This window comes from Rhododendron vialii, chromosome 8a (assembly GCF_030253575.1).
Source record: "Rhododendron vialii isolate Sample 1 chromosome 8a, ASM3025357v1".
NCBI lineage: Eukaryota > Viridiplantae > Streptophyta > Magnoliopsida > Ericales > Ericaceae > Rhododendron > Rhododendron vialii.
Window position 1 is genome coordinate 1,461,382 of NC_080564.1, and position 17,287 is coordinate 1,478,668.

At 38.0% G+C, this 17,287-nt stretch overlaps 2 protein-coding genes across 4 annotated transcripts in view; one reads left to right on the plus strand and one right to left on the minus strand.

The window, feature by feature from the left end:
• Nucleotides 1-2,423: 2,423 nt before the first annotated feature.
• Nucleotides 2,424-17,287, minus strand: part of LOC131298244 (histone H3.3) — a 52,993-nt gene continuing 38,129 nt past the window's right edge. The window contains exons 1-5 of one of the 2 annotated variants that reach the window (XM_058323606.1): nucleotides 4,202-4,602; nucleotides 3,372-3,443; nucleotides 3,201-3,277; nucleotides 2,972-3,062; nucleotides 2,424-2,861 (exon numbers count right to left, since the gene is read on the minus strand). In XM_058323606.1, coding sequence (XP_058179589.1) covers nucleotides 2,691-2,861; nucleotides 2,972-3,062; nucleotides 3,201-3,277; nucleotides 3,372-3,443 — 411 coding nt within the window. In that variant the 5' untranslated portion in view covers nucleotides 4,202-4,602 and the 3' untranslated portion in view covers nucleotides 2,424-2,690. Of the gene's footprint in view, nucleotides 2,862-2,971; nucleotides 3,063-3,200; nucleotides 3,278-3,371; nucleotides 3,446-4,201; nucleotides 4,603-17,287 lie in introns of those variants that run through there. The other variant, XM_058323607.1, reaches the window with a different exon arrangement.
• On the plus strand, nucleotides 6,606-16,574 carry LOC131298236 (uncharacterized). Of its 2 annotated transcripts, none has more exons than XM_058323597.1 (14): nucleotides 6,606-6,939; nucleotides 7,839-7,915; nucleotides 8,773-8,931; nucleotides 9,066-9,279; nucleotides 9,616-9,702; nucleotides 9,790-9,929; nucleotides 11,638-11,718; nucleotides 12,181-12,245; nucleotides 12,687-12,862; nucleotides 13,780-13,910; nucleotides 14,243-14,327; nucleotides 14,451-14,664; nucleotides 14,889-14,995; nucleotides 15,772-16,574. In XM_058323597.1, exons 1-14 carry the CDS (start codon nucleotides 6,772-6,774, stop codon nucleotides 16,300-16,302), a joined length of 2,235 nt encoding a protein of 744 aa, XP_058179580.1. In that variant the 5' UTR covers nucleotides 6,606-6,771; the 3' UTR covers nucleotides 16,303-16,574. The 2 variants fall into 2 exon arrangements, with proteins under 2 accessions (XP_058179580.1, XP_058179581.1); XM_058323598.1 differs by having other exon boundaries at nucleotides 6,877-6,939; nucleotides 8,795-8,931.

Here is a 17,287-nt window from a genome sequence, read left to right on the forward strand (position 1 = left end):
GGCTAAGAAAATAATTCAAATGCACAATACTTTTTCCACGAAAAATACTACTCCAAGTTTATAAAATTTGGGAAAATAAGATTTGCCGACTAGTCTACCGGTCATAAAAACAAACATTAAAAAAAGTAGCAAGTCAAATTAAAAGCCTTTGTTGCAATAGGGGTTTTGGCCAAGTCGTTGTCCCGACGGCAAATGTTCGTCATTGTTTTTTCCATAAAAAAATATCAGCGTTGGAAATAATACTAATATACTTTCTCAATCAATAGGTTTAGTTGAAAGTTACAAAAATATCAGCGTTGGTAGACAATGTACGAGTGAGTATATGCTTCTATTTGAATTCAAAGTTTAAAAAAAAAAAAAGACTTAATTTCAAAAACATCCCCTCAACTATCATGTTTTTGCAACATCACCCTCTTAACTAAAAAACTCAACAACTTCAACTATCAAAATCGAGCAACATCACACCCTCCGTCCAAATCTGTTAACATTTTAACGGAAAAAAGTATAACTTCAACGGAAAATAAAGTCCAACCCTAAAATGCCCTTCCAATTGGTAGCTGACTTTTATTCTTCTTCTTCTTCTCTTTTCTTTTTTTTTTTTTTGGTTTTAGTTTTTGGTAGAACTTTTATTCTTCTTCTCTCTCCTCTACTCAACCCCTCCATGACTTCTTCTTCTTCTCTCTCCCTCTCCACATCACGAGAAATTCATTTCGTAACACAAAGCATAGAACCCATTTTAAGATTTACCAACCTCACCACTACTCTAATTTTGTCCACAATTGCACAAGGAAAATTAAAATTAAAATTAAAAACAGAAAACTTGGATGAATTGGTATCTTGATTCACAGTCAGCTCTTTTTTTTTTTGGGCAACTCATTCCCACCCAATCAGAACTATTGTAAAAGAAATCTCAGGAACCATTAGATTGGGATTCTTTCAATTTCATACATCGGTTTTTCAATCAAGGTTTCAAGTATCAAATGAGGAAAAAATCAGCCCGATCAAAAAAAAAATTTCCGGCCAATAAAATACCCAAACCAAGAAGCTTTACTAAGGATCATTGAACCATATCCGGTGCATCGGGGGAGGATTTCGGACCAGTATCGCACGACATATCCCTGAGCAGATCGACAATGAATGACTTCGGACTGCGTCTTCTCCAACGCGCAGTGCATTCACCGACGCCACGAGTTATCCGACGGCGACAGCGAGTTGCGGTCTCCGGCTTGTTCCGAGGAACTCCAGGTTTCGTTGAATATTGTAGGTGTTGCTGCTCTAAACCGTTTGCTGCATGATCTGCCGTGAGATGACATGTCTGGTCAGTGAAGGAGTCGTCGACGAAATTCGAGAGCCACTCCATTTCGGCTACATCATCAGTTGGGACGCGGGGTAGTACTGGATGCTGGCCAAGTCGGTGGTGGTGAAAACGTTTGGTTGTTGGAAAAGTCCAGAAGGTCGTCAATGGGAAAACACTCCGGGCTCCGCCGCCGACACATCCATCTTGGAGGGAGTGGTGGGTTTTACACGGGTTTGGAGTGTCTCTCTCTCTCTAGGGTATAAGGGTATCTTAGTCTTTTCTCCCTTTTCCGTCCTAAAAATTAACAGAACTGGAGGGTGGGGGTGATGTTGCTTGATTTTGATAGTTGAGGGGGTCATGTTGTTGGGTTTGTTAGTTAAGGGGGTGATGTTGCAAAAATATGATAGTTGAGGGGGTGTTTTTGAAATTAAGCCCAAAAAAAAAGAGTACATGTCGTGCATATTGAAACAAGAATTTAGAAAGACGATTATAACAAAAAGTGAACTTTTCTGATTAAGAAAGATTACATGTCGTGCATATTGAAACAAGAATTTAGGAAGACGATTATAACAAAAAGTGAACTTTTCTGATTAAGATTGGTAATACTCCATTTGCTTATTGAAGCACCTACAACCCCAATTTCGGGCACATGGACTTTAATTTAAAAGAATGTATGCAAAGAACATCCTCATTAGTCACAGTATCAACATAAATCTTTAATTTCAAATATATTAGTACTACTTGATTGGGATGTTTGATTCCCTAATTCCTGATATTAACATGAAAGGATATGCTCCCAGAAGAACACCTACTCGAGGCATCCAAGTGGCCAATATAACGTAAAAAGAACTCAACTTCTTCGCTTCTAGTACTCCATAAAAAGGGATCCCACAAACACGTGTTGCAGGTTAGAGCATATTCCAAGTTGAAGTTTACAAGCAATCTAGCTACCAGTCTAACCAATCAAAGAATAGCGGTAGAATCCATCCACCAGAATGAACCAGATCAGAAATACCAACTCCAACTTCCTTCCATAACAAAGAGTTCAATGGCAATTAACAGGTAAGATTAAGGAAGTGTATAACAAGAAGGAACTACTAAAACAAACAAACGAAAACAAACACAATTAACACAGAAATATTAGATAAGATTGTTCCAACACCAATTGGTGTCAACAAAAAACCAGGTTCAACAATACCAAATTTTGAAGGTGCAAGCATTCCATCCCCTAAAGAACAAACACCAGAGTCACAAATATTCTAAACACCATCAGCAACAACTACCCATCCACTAAAACTAATAACAGCTATATATAACACTAAGCATTAGAAAACCCCAAAACAGTGATACACCACCATCATCCACCAGCACCACCTTTGTGCCCCCCACCTTCTTAAGCACGCTCACCCCTGATTCTCCTGGCCAACTGGATGTCCTTAGGCATGATGGTCACACGCTTGGCGTGGATGGCACAGAGGTTGGTATCCTCAAAGAGACCGACCAGATAAGCCTCGGCAGCCTCCTGCAGGGCCAGCACAGCATGGCTCTGGAAACGCAGATCAGTCTGCAAGGGAATATACATGTTAGATCTCAATCTCAATACAAACAAAAATCAATCACAGCATTCAAGTGATTTTATCTATGGAAAATTAATTGTAAGGAACCATCAATTACCTTGAAGTCCTGAGCAATTTCACGGACAAGCCTCTGGAAGGGGAGTTTCCTGATCAGGAGCTCAGTACTCTTCTGGTACTTACGGATTTCACTGCATATCAATTGAATAGCATACAATTTGTGAGACACAGATCCAACTCTTCAACCACCATGAAATATTAATATGCCATAGCACTCAAATGGTAAAATTTAAAGGTAAGTTCACAAACTAAAGTTTATTCAAACTCACCGAAGAGCGACAGTTCCTGGGCGGTATCTGTGGGGCTTCTTAACACCGCCAGTGGTTGGGGCAGACTTGCGAGCAGCCTGAAACAACCCATATCATCATTAAAACCATGAAACAACCACTACCTCCATAAGTAGTTAACACATTACAAATAGACAAGGCAACGCAAGAAACCTTGGTAGCGAGTTGCTTCCTAGGAGCCTTTCCTCCGGTAGACTTACGAGCAGTTTGCTTGGTACGAGCCATCTGAACAAACAAACAAAAAAAAACATTTAATTAAAAACGAATTTGATAGACATTCATTCTCACAACCCTTATTCCTACTCTTCAAAGCCCTAAACCATCATTTTCTGACAAGCGTTGAAAAGGAATTCAACAGGCATTCAATCTCATCCATGTTCCTATTCTAAGAAGCATTTTCAAGAAATATATAACCAGCATAAAATAAAGTTATTATCAGATCTCCATAACGATATCAACGAAACCCTAAATTCCATAAACGACATGACAGGAAAATCTCAAAAAACAAATGAATCGAGAAGGCACACTTTCTAATACACAAATTCGTTTCAAAAAAATACCCAAAGATCAAAGGAAATTGAAAGCAAGAGATTATTATATATATTATACTTCTTTCAACATAGACAAAAATCAAAGGAAACTACAACCTAAAAGACCTAAAAGAGAGGCCACTGTAGCAAAATGAAGCATCATATGAAGAATCTGTTAATCGAAACCCTAATTTCCAGAAACGTATGACCTAAACTCTCAACACAGGTACTGAACCAAACATACATCGCCAAACATTCATAACGAATCAACATTTTACATCAAAACACCGCAAGATCTCAAGAAATTGAACATCAAAAACGGTAAAAATCGAACCTTTAGGTATCAAATGAAAGCGCAAATAACCCAGGAAAAATACTCAACACACGTAATCAAGAAATAAAAGCAAATCAAAACCCTAACTAGCTATGCGCAGCAAAAAGATTCACACTTACCTCTCACGAAACAATTGCCTTTTTCTCTCTCTATAACCCTCTCTCAAAACAAGGAGCGATCGAAACTTTGCAAAGTTGAGAGGTGGACGGGTATATATAGCGTGTGGGGGACGGCCACGGGAGTGAATCGGACGGCTGCTGTTCATTATCCGTGTGCTTTTCCAGTACGGTATCGGACGGTTACGAAAGGGGTTGGTTGTGTTTCCTGTAATGAAGCGGACGGTTGAGATGCGAAGTCGGGGCAACAACTTGGATCGATGGGGTTCGATACGGGATTTCTATTGGCTGATGTGTTTCGGTTGTTTTTGTTATCCAATGGGAAGTAGTGGCAGTTGAGGAGGGTGTGCTACCTGGCGTGCTGCCAAGTTAAAAGCCGTGAGTCCGTGACCCAGTCCGAGTCGGATCTTGTAGTATTTTGACTTTTATTTTGGAAGAAGTCCTCCAAGTATTGAGAAAGTGCATTGTGGTCATTTCCACTAAAATAAATGGACCTGAGATGACCTAATGCCCATGTCTTTTAGGCGGATCATTCTATTTACATACATTAACTAAAATATATTTAGCGAAAATAACTTGATTGTTGTCATTAACATGTAATCCAATAATAAAACGGAAATGAACGCTCATAATAGTATATAGCATTCCAATAAAACTGAAAAAAAATAAAAGAAAATGATAATGTCAAAACTGTTTTTGTTAATGTCAAACTCTAGTGCACAAAAGGCTTGTACCATGTGTAGTGTACAAAACTTTTATGCATTGTAATTTTGGCACCAACAAAAATAGTTTTGGCAATTATCACTATCCAAAACAAAACATTTAGATTAATGTTTAGTAAAGGATTTGGGGGAGGGATTGGGTAATAAGTGGAGAAAAATAAATAGAAATATGAATGGAAAGGAAAGGAAGTCCATTGAAAAACCATTTGAAAGATGGGTGGTTTTGGAATCCCCAGTGGGCAAAGCATCACACTTATGATCTGTTTGGAACTTCCAAAAAGGAAAAATAATAATAATTAAGGAATTAAGAAGAAAAGTGCTAAGGAAAATATACCTTGCTCAGTATTGTTTTTAGTTTTTTTCTCCGAAAATGAGTTTCACGGCCCCTTTTTTTGTTAATGGCACTCTTTTTTCGTCTTCTAGTGTAAAAAATACAAACAAAAATGTTGCAAAAAGACTATTAAAAAAAAAAGGAAAAAAATGAGGGCTATTAACCAAAAAAAAGGTGGGGAGCGTGAAAATTATTTTCCTATTTTCTCTCATTTATTTCATCAAACCAAACAAGGGAAAAAAATATTTTTAAAATTTTTCTTTCCTTTCTACCAGATCCAAACAAAAAAATTGTAGATTTTGTGTGCGTATTATGAAAAAACCGTTGGGTTAACTGCAATTAAATACATCAATTCTATGATTTATACTAGAAGTATTTCATTGTGCTTGTAGCATTTCTCACGAAGAGAAAAGGTGGCGGATTGTTTGATGATTTAACGGGCTCAGGCCCATTATGATTGGATATTGGGCCATTCGATTTCCGCCTAAAAGCTATAGGAAAAGGCCTGTAGGCCCGACAAGATTTATTATTGTGCTACTAATATACTATTTTTGTACTTTGGCATTTTTTAGAACAAATTAATAGAGATGAACAGTTACTCTTCTCTTGAATATGACTTTCCAACTTCTCTAGCTCTTTTCAAACTTATGAATCAATTATAAATTTCCAATGACGACGACAAATGACAATAGGGCCAATGATATTGAACAGGCCGGAAGGTTGACAATGACTTTGATATTGTAATACTGACATGTCTCTTAAGATTCTAAATAAATTTTCCACTTCAAAAAATAAATACTCCTTATCAATAAGTGGCGCATACCAATTGAGAATTGCCTCAACCTTAAAGAAGTCAGCTTTTGCATTTTCATTTTCCATTGTCAAATATTAAATATCACCATCTAACACATAGTCCTAAACGTTAAGTTAGGAGAAGTTCTTACTAATAATAACTATAACCACGTTATTTCTAGCAAGATTATAAAACTTTCTTGGAAAAAAATACTGTAGTCAGATAAAGTTGTATTCGTGCGAGTTTAGCTTAATTTAACTTATTTTAGTAGCGGATTATTTTCATTGCTGGTAATTCTTTCGTAAACATATTTAATTATTGTGATTCAACCAACAAAAAGAAAAATAATTCAAAAATACAAACCACACATTGATAAAATATTTTTAAAAATGCATGAGAAATCTGTCAGTTATTTTTCAGTTCATTTTCCAAAAATTTGATTAAATTTTGTTAAATTGTTAAACTCCTACTATTCCAAAAAAATATAATAATAATAACTACCCAAAAAGCAACTGGCGCGCAAAATAACCAACCACGTAGACGCAACAGCTGACGTGGTTTACAATGCAAACCCTTGAACAAACGCAAAGTGCAGCCATCGGCCCATCGGAACGAAGAGAGAGAGAGAGAGAGGATCTTATTCGATTTCCCTCAATTTCTTCAGCCGAAATTATACTCAGCGCAGAGGAATAGTGAGAGAATTTATAGAGAGAGAAGAGGAGGAGAGATGTGGGTATTTTACCTGATATCGCTTCCGTTGACATTGGGCATGGTGATATTCACGTTGAGGTACTTCGCTGGTCCGGAAGTACCTCGATACGTGCTCTTCACCGTCGGATACACCTGGCTCTGTTCCATCTCTATGATCATCCTTGCCCCCGCCGACATTTGGACGGTAACCCCTATCTCAATCCCTTGTATTTTATTGTTTTTCCAATCTAGTAGTTTGATACAACCTCGGCGAGATTCACTTGACTGTTGTTTGTTTCTCGCATTTTGACTGCAATTTTAAGTTGCGGATCACTTTGAATTGGATAGTTTCATATGATTTGTACTTCATTATGAGCATTGACTTGGCATGGAATTCCCAAAAAATTATTCGCCTTGGTTTGCGATTAAAGTATTAGTTGGGATTGAGCAGAACTTTAGTGAAGAAACAAAGGGTAAGTGAGTGATAGAAGCATCCTGGCATTGTCATTTTTGGTTTGCCATACCAGAAAAATGATGAGAGAGAGAGATGTATGTAAGGGGTAAAATATGGAAGGTACTTTTAGTACTTTACCATACGCAGGAGATGGAAATGGCCCTATATTGCATCTGTGCAAACTAAATTGAGCGTTACTCACTTCAAAGTTATAAATTTGCTTTGACCACCCAAAATTTACAAAATTTCCTTGGATACCTCACAAAAGATTGGAGAGGTGTCCTTAGTGACTTAGGGTTGTAGCTCGTTAGTTTGCTAGTTAAATCTAGGTCGTGTAATATTCTTGTGGAAAGAGCATTGAGTACGGCAACGAGGTGGCTCTTAATGAAATGACGTTTGGCTTCATTATTTGTCTTAGGGAATCATGTTTTTAAACCCAATCCTTTCGAAAAGTTTTGCTTGCTAGTTCCAACTTTAGGTGAGAAGTTTCTATGAGTCCTTGTATGAGAACCATCTGTTTTGTGTTAAGCTGGGTACCGGTAGTAATATAGACTGTTGCTTTTAATATTTTGACTTTCCACACTCTTCCCATACTTGTATCAAATTAATTGGTTATGCTGACAGTTGTAATTCTCTTTGTTGGTGTACAGACAATAATTGGTTCTCAAAATGGAGGCATTGATTTCTTTTGGAGTTGGTCATATTGGAGCACGTTTTGGCTTACTTGGTATGTCATGTACATCTTTGTGGATTACTAGTTTCTGGCGCCCTTTTGTTTAGTTCACTGTCTCCGTATGCTGAAGATGGTCAGAGTTCTATAAGATTCTTTATTGGACTCTTTTTGAGTTTTATTTATTTTATCATAGAACGATCACTAATTCAGGTGTTATTTAATCTTGGCAACTTGTAATTAGGGTTTCTTCGATGCCTATAAAAAGGCCATTTCAATTATGTTTTGCACAGTTGATTGTTGAGACTTTGAGAACAAGGCCATGCTCTTATCCAATATTATGTTCTTCTCTGTCAGAGCAATTGCCATTTATTCTGGCTTTGGATTAAGTTTGTTGTCTATCAGATTTCCTCGTACACGTTTGGCACCAATCACCTTGCTTGTTTCGTGGTTAAGATGTGACTGTCCGAATGATAAAACTTTTGTTCCTACACCGATATGAGACATGCAAATATGTCTAGACTCTAGATATTTGATGTCCAAATGGATTCTCAAGTACCATATGATGTGGTCTCGTTGCCATGGGTATTAGATCCAATCAATTCCCTTTGGATATATCTATTGCCTTATATTGATTGTTTGCGCATGTATTGGATGCTATATTACTTTTCTCTCCCTGGGAGGAGTTGTAGTGTTGAGCTCATATAGGAAATGCACATTGAAGAAACATGCTAGGGTGCAGCTATTAGATTTTACTTCTATGGCAGTGGTTGTAGTATGTGAGTGTGAATGTATGCTATGTTTGCAAATATAGGTAGGTGTTGGTTATATGCTTAAAGAAACACCCTATTTGTTGCATAGCCCATAGATGGACATGTACTCATGTAATTAGATCATGTTATTCTTCTAAGCAGGGCTGTGGTGCCCCTTATTCAGGGTTTTGAAGATGCTGGAGACTTTACTGTGACAGAAAGGTTGAAGGCTAGTATACATATGAACTTGCTATTCTATTTAATTGTGGGATCTGTTGGTCTTTGTGGACTCATTCTCCTTGTCATTATGGGCAAAATTCGGTTAGTTCCTCACCTTCTGAGCTTACTTTTCTTTGTTGTGAATCTCTCTTGCTTCTTTTTAAAGAGGGGTCCCTATATTTAGGCTCTTGATTGATCTCTTTTCATGCCTTGGTGCTTGCTTTCTTTTTTTGCAGGCATGGAGGTCTATTGGGTTTAGCTATGGCATGCTCGAATACTTTTGGACTTGTTACGGGTGCATTTCTTCTTGGTTTTGGTTTGAGTGAAATCCCAAAGACCATTTGGAGAAATTCTGATTGGACCACTCGGCAGAAGGTTCTTTCTCATAAAATTGCGAAAATGGCTGTGAAACTTGATGATGCCCATCACAAATTATCAAATGCCATTGAAGTGAGTGCTTTTCATCATTATATAAGTTGAGAAGATCCTTTCCTTATTTGGTGTGTGAATATCACTTTAGACTTGTACTTGTTTTTTATGTTCCCTTTAAAAAATCTTTCATGGTTGTGTTTGCTCGTGATGAAGATGAACAAATTTTCACATATTTTTCTAGGGCTATTGCATAGAAACCAAAATATACTTGGGTGTGCATCCTATTTTATATCTTCTATGTTAGGCAGTGACACTTGTGATGTTTGGATATGCCTGGAGTGTGGTCGATTTTTATAATCAGTCTCTTACCTCTTGCTTAATTCACTCATTTTCTAGCATGTTTTGATTTGTTAGGTGGCTCAGGCAACTTCCAAGCAGATGTCCAAGCGAGATCCTTTGAGACCTTGCATGGATGTTATTGATAATATGTTAGTTCAAATGGTACTTCTACTGAATGTATCTTTCCAAAAACCTACAGTTCTAACAAGGTTCTTGTATACCTACTAAAATCAATTTATTATATATCAGTTCAGGGAAGATCCATCCTTCAAACCTCAAGGTGGACGATTAGGAGAAAATGATATGGAGTATGATACAGATGACAAATCGATGGCAACGCTCAGACGCCATCTTCGAGGAGCTAGAGAGGAGTATTATCGTTATAAAAGGTAAACCAACTAACATTATTTTGCAGCCTCATTGGTATATAACTTTACGTGACTATGGCTCCTCATGCTTTTATTCATTTTTCGTGTATTTGTCATCTACACTTTTGATATCAATGTATATAATTACGTTATTCCATTGCCTACTAACCTATCCTTAAGACAGAAAGAAAAGCAAATGGCTTAGTGATATTGTTTCCTACGATGTTTTTCTTGTCGTTTTCGGTGTCGTTCCGTTTTCTTTTGGTTCTATTACCTATGTAAAAATTTGCCCATCACCTCATGCTTCCTATGGCAGGCACTTAGTATTTGATTCTGGTTGTCTCCTAGTGATTTTTGTATGTGTATTCGTATTTGTGTTGTCTAACTGGATTATTTTCTTACGGGTTGATCAGATAACAACATCAATTATGTTCCTAAATTTGGTGTACAGGGGTCTTGGTCGTTAAATGTTTCTACATCATGTGAATCTTCTCCCTGCAAGCTTCTTAAAAAGCCACACAAATTGTCTGGATTGCGGCATAAAAATTTGGAATACTAGTCAAAACAAAACTAAAAACAGCATAACTAAGCATAACGATAGTGCTGAAAGTTGAGAATTCACAATAACCGTTCAGCCTATTTGTTTAGTACCTTGAGGTAGTTATGTTTTTCTTCTTAAGACCAGTATTCCTTAAATGAATTATGAGATTTTTAAATCCTCTTTCCCACTCTTTGTTGGACTTATAATCTAAGTCCATTCTACCAGCTTTCCCTATTATTCCTCATATAAATCTGGATGTGGAAAATCAACCTAACATCCTGATGCAGGACAGATTTGGAATAGGGCTAAGTATGATCAACCACAAGGGAAAGGGGCTGTTTTTGGGGCTGTGAACAGTAAACGTGAACAGTATTTTATAAGAAGGAGAGAAGAGTTAGAGAAGGATAGATCTAGGCCTCACACCTAGGTTACCAAAGGCATCACACCTAAGGCCTCTTTAGCATCACACCAAAGAATGAGATTGCATCACACAATCAGTAAAGCTTAAAGCTAATTTTTTCATTCATTCAATCATAATTCAAGCTCTTGAGATTACATGACTTATATAGACTCAATAATACTTGAATGCAAATAACTACTCCTATTCCCAATAGGTCTAGGCAGAATGAATGTGTGAATGCAAATAACTATTCATATTCCCTAGATGGCTGGATAGGATGAATGTATACATGAAGGTTGAATGCATTAAATATGTGGTCAAACTTCCCTAAATGAAAAGACACAAGGCTCATGAAAAGTCACGGCCTTTAATGTTCCAGCCAATGCCTAATTAATATCCCAGGTAGGGCCCACATCATCCAATATATGCCAAATTAAGGTTTGGGCCTTAGAACCATCCAATCCACGTTTTTATAGCCTTTTATCGGGTGCTGCCATTTTCCATCACATCCTCTATGGAACTATAATGAAGTAAATGAAAAGAAATACCCGGGGTCCACTCATACTAATTTGTCACCTAACTTTAGCTTTCTACTGGTCTTGCTTGGCATTTCCATCTTGTATCTATGAAGCTATTTTCGTAGTCCAGGATGGCCTCAAACATTCTTGGTTTTTGTCATTCACAGTAAATGTAAATGTGTGCTATAATATCCGCATCAATCATCTAATTTATTGTTTGCTGTTTTCTTATTGTGTTCTGTAGTATCTAATCGGTTTTTTGTTTTGCAGTGAGTATATGAAATATGTCATGGAGGCCCTTGAACTAGAAGATATAGTTAAGAACTATGAACAGCGCAGTGCGACTGGATGGTTTGCTTCTCACACAAAATATTTTCCTTCCCTTCATTCGGTGTTCACTAGGTTTCAGACATGTATAATACATGTATATATACACCTGTACAAATTATTCCAGTTAGCATACTTAACTACTAAATTTGAACCACTAATATAACGAATATTTTGATTGTTACATCCGTTCCACTGTTGGTGCATGTGCACGTGCACGTGCATCGGACCTATTATAGGATTAAATCTGATCTTCTTTAACCTCTTCTTAGCTTTCTGTCCTGTTGGCCTTCTCGTATGCATTTCTGTTGAGGATATGCTTACACTAACCATCTCACAAATTGAGATGTTGCCGATAGATTCCTGCAACTGTTTAATGGTCCATTGATCATTTTGACGAAACTCTTTGTTCAAGTTTCCATTCCATAATATTTTTTTTTTCTTGTTTTACTATTGATCGTAAGAATCCAGATGCTATAATTGCAGGAAATTCATTTCCAGCCTTAAACCTGCTCGAACTGGAAAATGGGGCCCTATTTTTGACACAACGGGTAATGATCAGATCTGCTAATTCTTCTTCCTGTTTGAATGTTCGCACTTTTCGCTGGAGGCATTTCTTTTCATTTCAAGAAAAAGTTGCTTTATCTTGTTAAACTGAGTTAATAACGTCATCTTGCTTGCCTCATGGGGACCAAGGATAATAACAGTGCGGAAATTTAATGATTTGTGATCTCTATTTGGGCTGGGTTTCTTGTTGATGTTCAATGGTTAAAAGCTTATGCTTTTTTTTTGCGCTGTGAATACTATGCATGTACATTTATTTTTGTTATGCTACTTTCTGTTGTGCCTGTACATGAAACAACGGTCACTATTTTAATTTTTACTTATTAGAGGGCTCTGCGAACATGGATTTTGTTCGATTGTTGTGTTCTATTAATTGCACATCCCCCACTTCTATTCCAAAATCCTTAAAGGTTGTTCACTGCTTTCAGAATTAATCTGGCGATGTATCCTCAGTAAGCAACTTGAGAAGATTTTTGCCATCTTTCTTGGTTGCATGTCAGCTGCTATCCTATTGGCCGAGGCAACACTACTGCCTCGTGGGGTGGATTTATCTCTTTTTTCAATTCTTGTAAGATCTGCAGGAAAGCAAGAGGTGCTCGTGCAGGTAGATGCTGGATATTGTAGTTCCGTTTTTTTCCCACCAGATAATGTGGATATGTTGCTTTTGATGACTATAGTTTCTAATGATGACATAATCTTTTACTTCTCGAGCCATATTTACATTCTGGTACCAGAGCTTCAATTAGCTTACATTTTTAATGAGTGTGTACTCATGCAACGTATATGTCCACATTTATCTTAGTCCTGCTGCATGTTGATGCTTGTTGGTGTGAAGCGAAGTCCCACTTAATGTAGCTTTTGGGACTGAGTTCTATATAGCATCGTCTAACATGATATCAGAGTTAGAGTACTCAACGATTTGTAAGATATGTTTCTGACACACGGGGCAGCTGTTCTTGTGTGAGCCTAAACTATGGGGGTGGGTGCTGGGCGGATGTTTTGAAGTAGACTCCCAATCACTGGATAGAATTGATCACCAAGATTTCGTGAGCTGCTATTGCGCGTGAATTAGGGTGTGAGATTGAAGTCTCACACCTGGATATGAGAATAATGTGCTGTATGCCCTGGCCTCAATAGCTAGCCTTTAAGGTTGAGTTTTACCGATGCCAAGACTGTGCAAATATGGATATTATTATCCACATGGGTTTGGAATTTATAGAATGAAGATCAAGTTGGTTAGCTCATGTATTATGGTAGAGAAAGATTCCGATGATTTTTAGGTTAAAATTACAAGTACGCTGTGAGTTTGCCATTCCGAAGTTGGATGCAATCACTCTCCGCATTGCTATATGTTCTGTAGAACTTCATTGTTTCGAATTAATGAAGCAACTGACATTTGCATTGTGGTTGTCAGCTACTGCTTTTATCACCTGGCGCTATGTAGCTTTTAGTATATGATTTGAGTTCTTTCACTTTTGAGTGGTTGGTTGAAGGTCTTGTTCTATTTTCTAAAATCTATAGGTCTTTGCTTTTGTTCCCCTGATGTATATGTGTGTCTGCACATACTATTCATTGTTCAAAGTTGGCACGATGATGTTTTACTCACTTACACCGAGACAAACCAGCTCAGTCAGCTTGCTCATGATCTGCTCGTAAGTTTTTTTTTTTTTTTGTACCCTTATTTCCGAAAACTGATTATCCAGTGATCTTTAGGAGATGATTTCACACTCCCTTCTGTGAAAAAGAAATAGAACCCTCCTCTTTTTGTCCATATCTCAGAAAATTTACAAAGATGCCATTTCTTTCATTGATGATTTAATTCCTGATATACTTTTTTGCAAGTGGAAGCACGATTTTGATAGTTTGCTTGAAGTAAAAAAAAAAAGAAGAGAGAGGAGGTATTTGCTACAAAAGTGAGTGTGAAATTCTGTCCCATGGTATTGTTGTACACTGACACTATCAGGTGTTCAAACATCTCTGCTAGGATGGTTGCTCGTTATGCTCCTCCAATTTCATACAATTTTCTCAATCTCATTAGTCTGGATGGAAAGAAAACTACTTTTGAGGAGGTGAAATTATCTTTCATCACATCTTTCATATGTGCAGAAGCGTATTAACTTGATGCAGAGGAATTTTGTATTCTATCTTATCTTCCCCATTTCATTTTGACTAGTAATTGTTTTTAACTGCAGAGAATGGGGACCATCGATGATGCCGTCCCTTTCTTTGGGAGCGGCTTTAACAGAATCTATCCACTTATAATGGTTATGTACACTCTGTTGGTTGTCAGCAATTTCTTTGACCGGGTAATTAAGTTCTTTGGGAACTGGAAGATATTTAGGCTCCAAACAGATGCAGATGATACAGACGGTTTTGATCCATCAGGATTACTTATCTTGCAAAAAGGTCAGCATATCACATTTTGGTGATTCTAATTTACTTGGTACATTCTTTTTTGTTACAAATTTTCAATGTCGTCCACGCCAATTAAGAATTAATATGAAGGTTAGACCTATTTCCAGCGCATAATCATGATCCCAGTGATACCCTCAGTGGCGTGCAACTTTCTAATTAAGATAGTTACTTATCTTCTTCGACGTATTATGTGTTATGGTCTCCATGGTCTCCAGAACGGACTTGGTTTGAACAAGGGCATAAAGTTGGTGAGGAGGTTGCACCATTAGCTAGGAGTTTCAACAGTACGAGCTTTGATGTGGAATCTGGTGGCAACAACACGGTATGCAAACATCACTTGAAGTGTCAAAGCACAAATAGTCAAATACTCTGTTTCTCCACCGTATTGTTATGAAAAACTCTTTGGGGAAAATACCCCCTTTAACTTTAAAAACCTGTAAGTATACCCTTGTAACCCGAACTAAGTTGAAAACACACATTGCCATGACAATAAATGTACAAAGACAAAATTAAGTACGTGCATGTTCCCTTCGCCTTCCTCTCACTCTCTGTAACAGCCAGCCCGTTCCCCAGCTCCATCTGCACCACCTAGCCCCTACCCACCCATCTCTCGTATATGCATCCACATGGGCCTTATTTAAACCTTGCAAAACCCTGGTTTGGAGTAACTGTGATATCCCGTCTGACGACTGGATAGCCTTGCTGCGATCAAATCAATTTCTTATTTAGGTTTACTTTTCTCCTATTTGACATTGTATGTATGACAGATGGGGTGCTCTACCCCCCCCCCCCCCCCCCCCCCCCCCAAAAAAAAAAAAAACTCTGCTTACCATCAGTTCATACTTCGTATGGAGAAGGAAAGTTTGTGCGTCACTTATTGAAGTTTGAAAACTAAATTCACTACTGTTGGTCATCCATTATTTTCCCCAACTGTTGAGGTGATAAAAGGCGATTCTTTCACTTGAAACAAGCATATGTGACCATATAATATGTCTTGTAATTTGAGGGCATAGAGATAAAAGGCGGTTTTTTCGTTGCTGGTTATTCCGGTAACTTCAATGGTGGTTTATATCTGAACCAGATAGTAAAATGTTTCAGGATATGAACGTTGTGGAACTGAAGGCAACCGCCAGTATATTCAAGGAGGATGTGAAGGGAAGCTCTTCAAAACCTCCGAAGGATGAGGTTAATAGATACAGCGGGAGCCACGACGCCATCAGTAACAAATATGCTGCCATTAGGGAACAGAGTAAACAAACATCTAAAATCAAGCCCGTAGACAACATTGCCTCCACTAAAGTCTCCTTGCTAGAAGCAGAGAATTCTCAATCTGGAGATGCAACCGGAGTCCCATCTTCTGGTTTAGCTATGAAATGGGCATCCGTGAAATCAGGTTTCCAGAGTTTCAAGGCAAAAGTGGAGGCCAAGAAATTCACTCCCCTGCGCCAACTTCAAGATAATGTGCTTCTCTCTCGTGCTTCATCGCAATCTCTTACACTTCTCGATCGGGTTTCTTCATCGCAATCTCTTGATGAAATATTTCGGAGGCTGAAACGACCAAGTTTGGAGCGTGGGAATGATAGTGATGAAGATGAAGATGGAACAGAAATCGGGAGGTCAGGGGCCTAAGCATGATGATCGGTTACGTCTTGTTGTAAAGATTGGGAATGGGACTTTTAATCCCCCCAAGATGTACAGGTCCCGTGAACAGTTGACGGAAGATCTTACGGATCATTTTGGCAGTTGATTCTGCTGACCTAGCTTTAGCCTTTGGGGGATTTCTTCATTTTCCCCTGGAAACTGTACATTGATAAACCAAAACTGATTGAAACTCCTAGAGAATAGGAGCGGGAAATGCAATAGTTCCTGTCTATACAAAAATTTGTACCGGCTTCTACGTATTTATCTTCCATTTCTCCTCTCTTTTTTTCTCCCAATTTTGAAAATTACATTATTTGGCGTAATAATTGTAGTGGGTTGAACTGGATATGGTTTGGGCCGCATGGAATGGGCTGAGCCCAACTTGTTGAAAGGCAAAGGACTGCAGAGCCTGATATGGGCGGACCATTTTTTTTTTTTTTTGACGAACAAGATAATCCCATATATATACACACACCAAAACAAGTACAAATGCAACAAAACAAAAACACAATACACAAAACAAGAACAGACAAAAAAAACAAAAGAAAAGCCGCTCAACTCAAATGTCGGACCAACTGTTATCTGGTGGACAATCCGGTAACAAATGAACTGCTCATGGTATGATAGGTGGATGGCTAAAGGCCCGGGGACTGCCGGACTGGATTAGGCCTGACATGACCGGGTGCTTGACACACATCAGCATGGCATAGGTACGGTATGGCATTGCTCGGCCTCGTGGAAGCCAACTACGTGGATAGTTCGAATTGTTATGCATGACTTTATTTGGGGAAAAATGATTGCAAGTGATGTCACGAGGGCATGTGCTTGGAGTCCAAGCAGGGCCGGTCCAAGGTATTTCGATACCTTAGGCTAATTGATGGAATAATGTTCTACATATATTTTTTAATTTAAAAACAATAAACAGAAATACTTATCTATATATAATTTTCATTCATACTATTCAACATGGTAA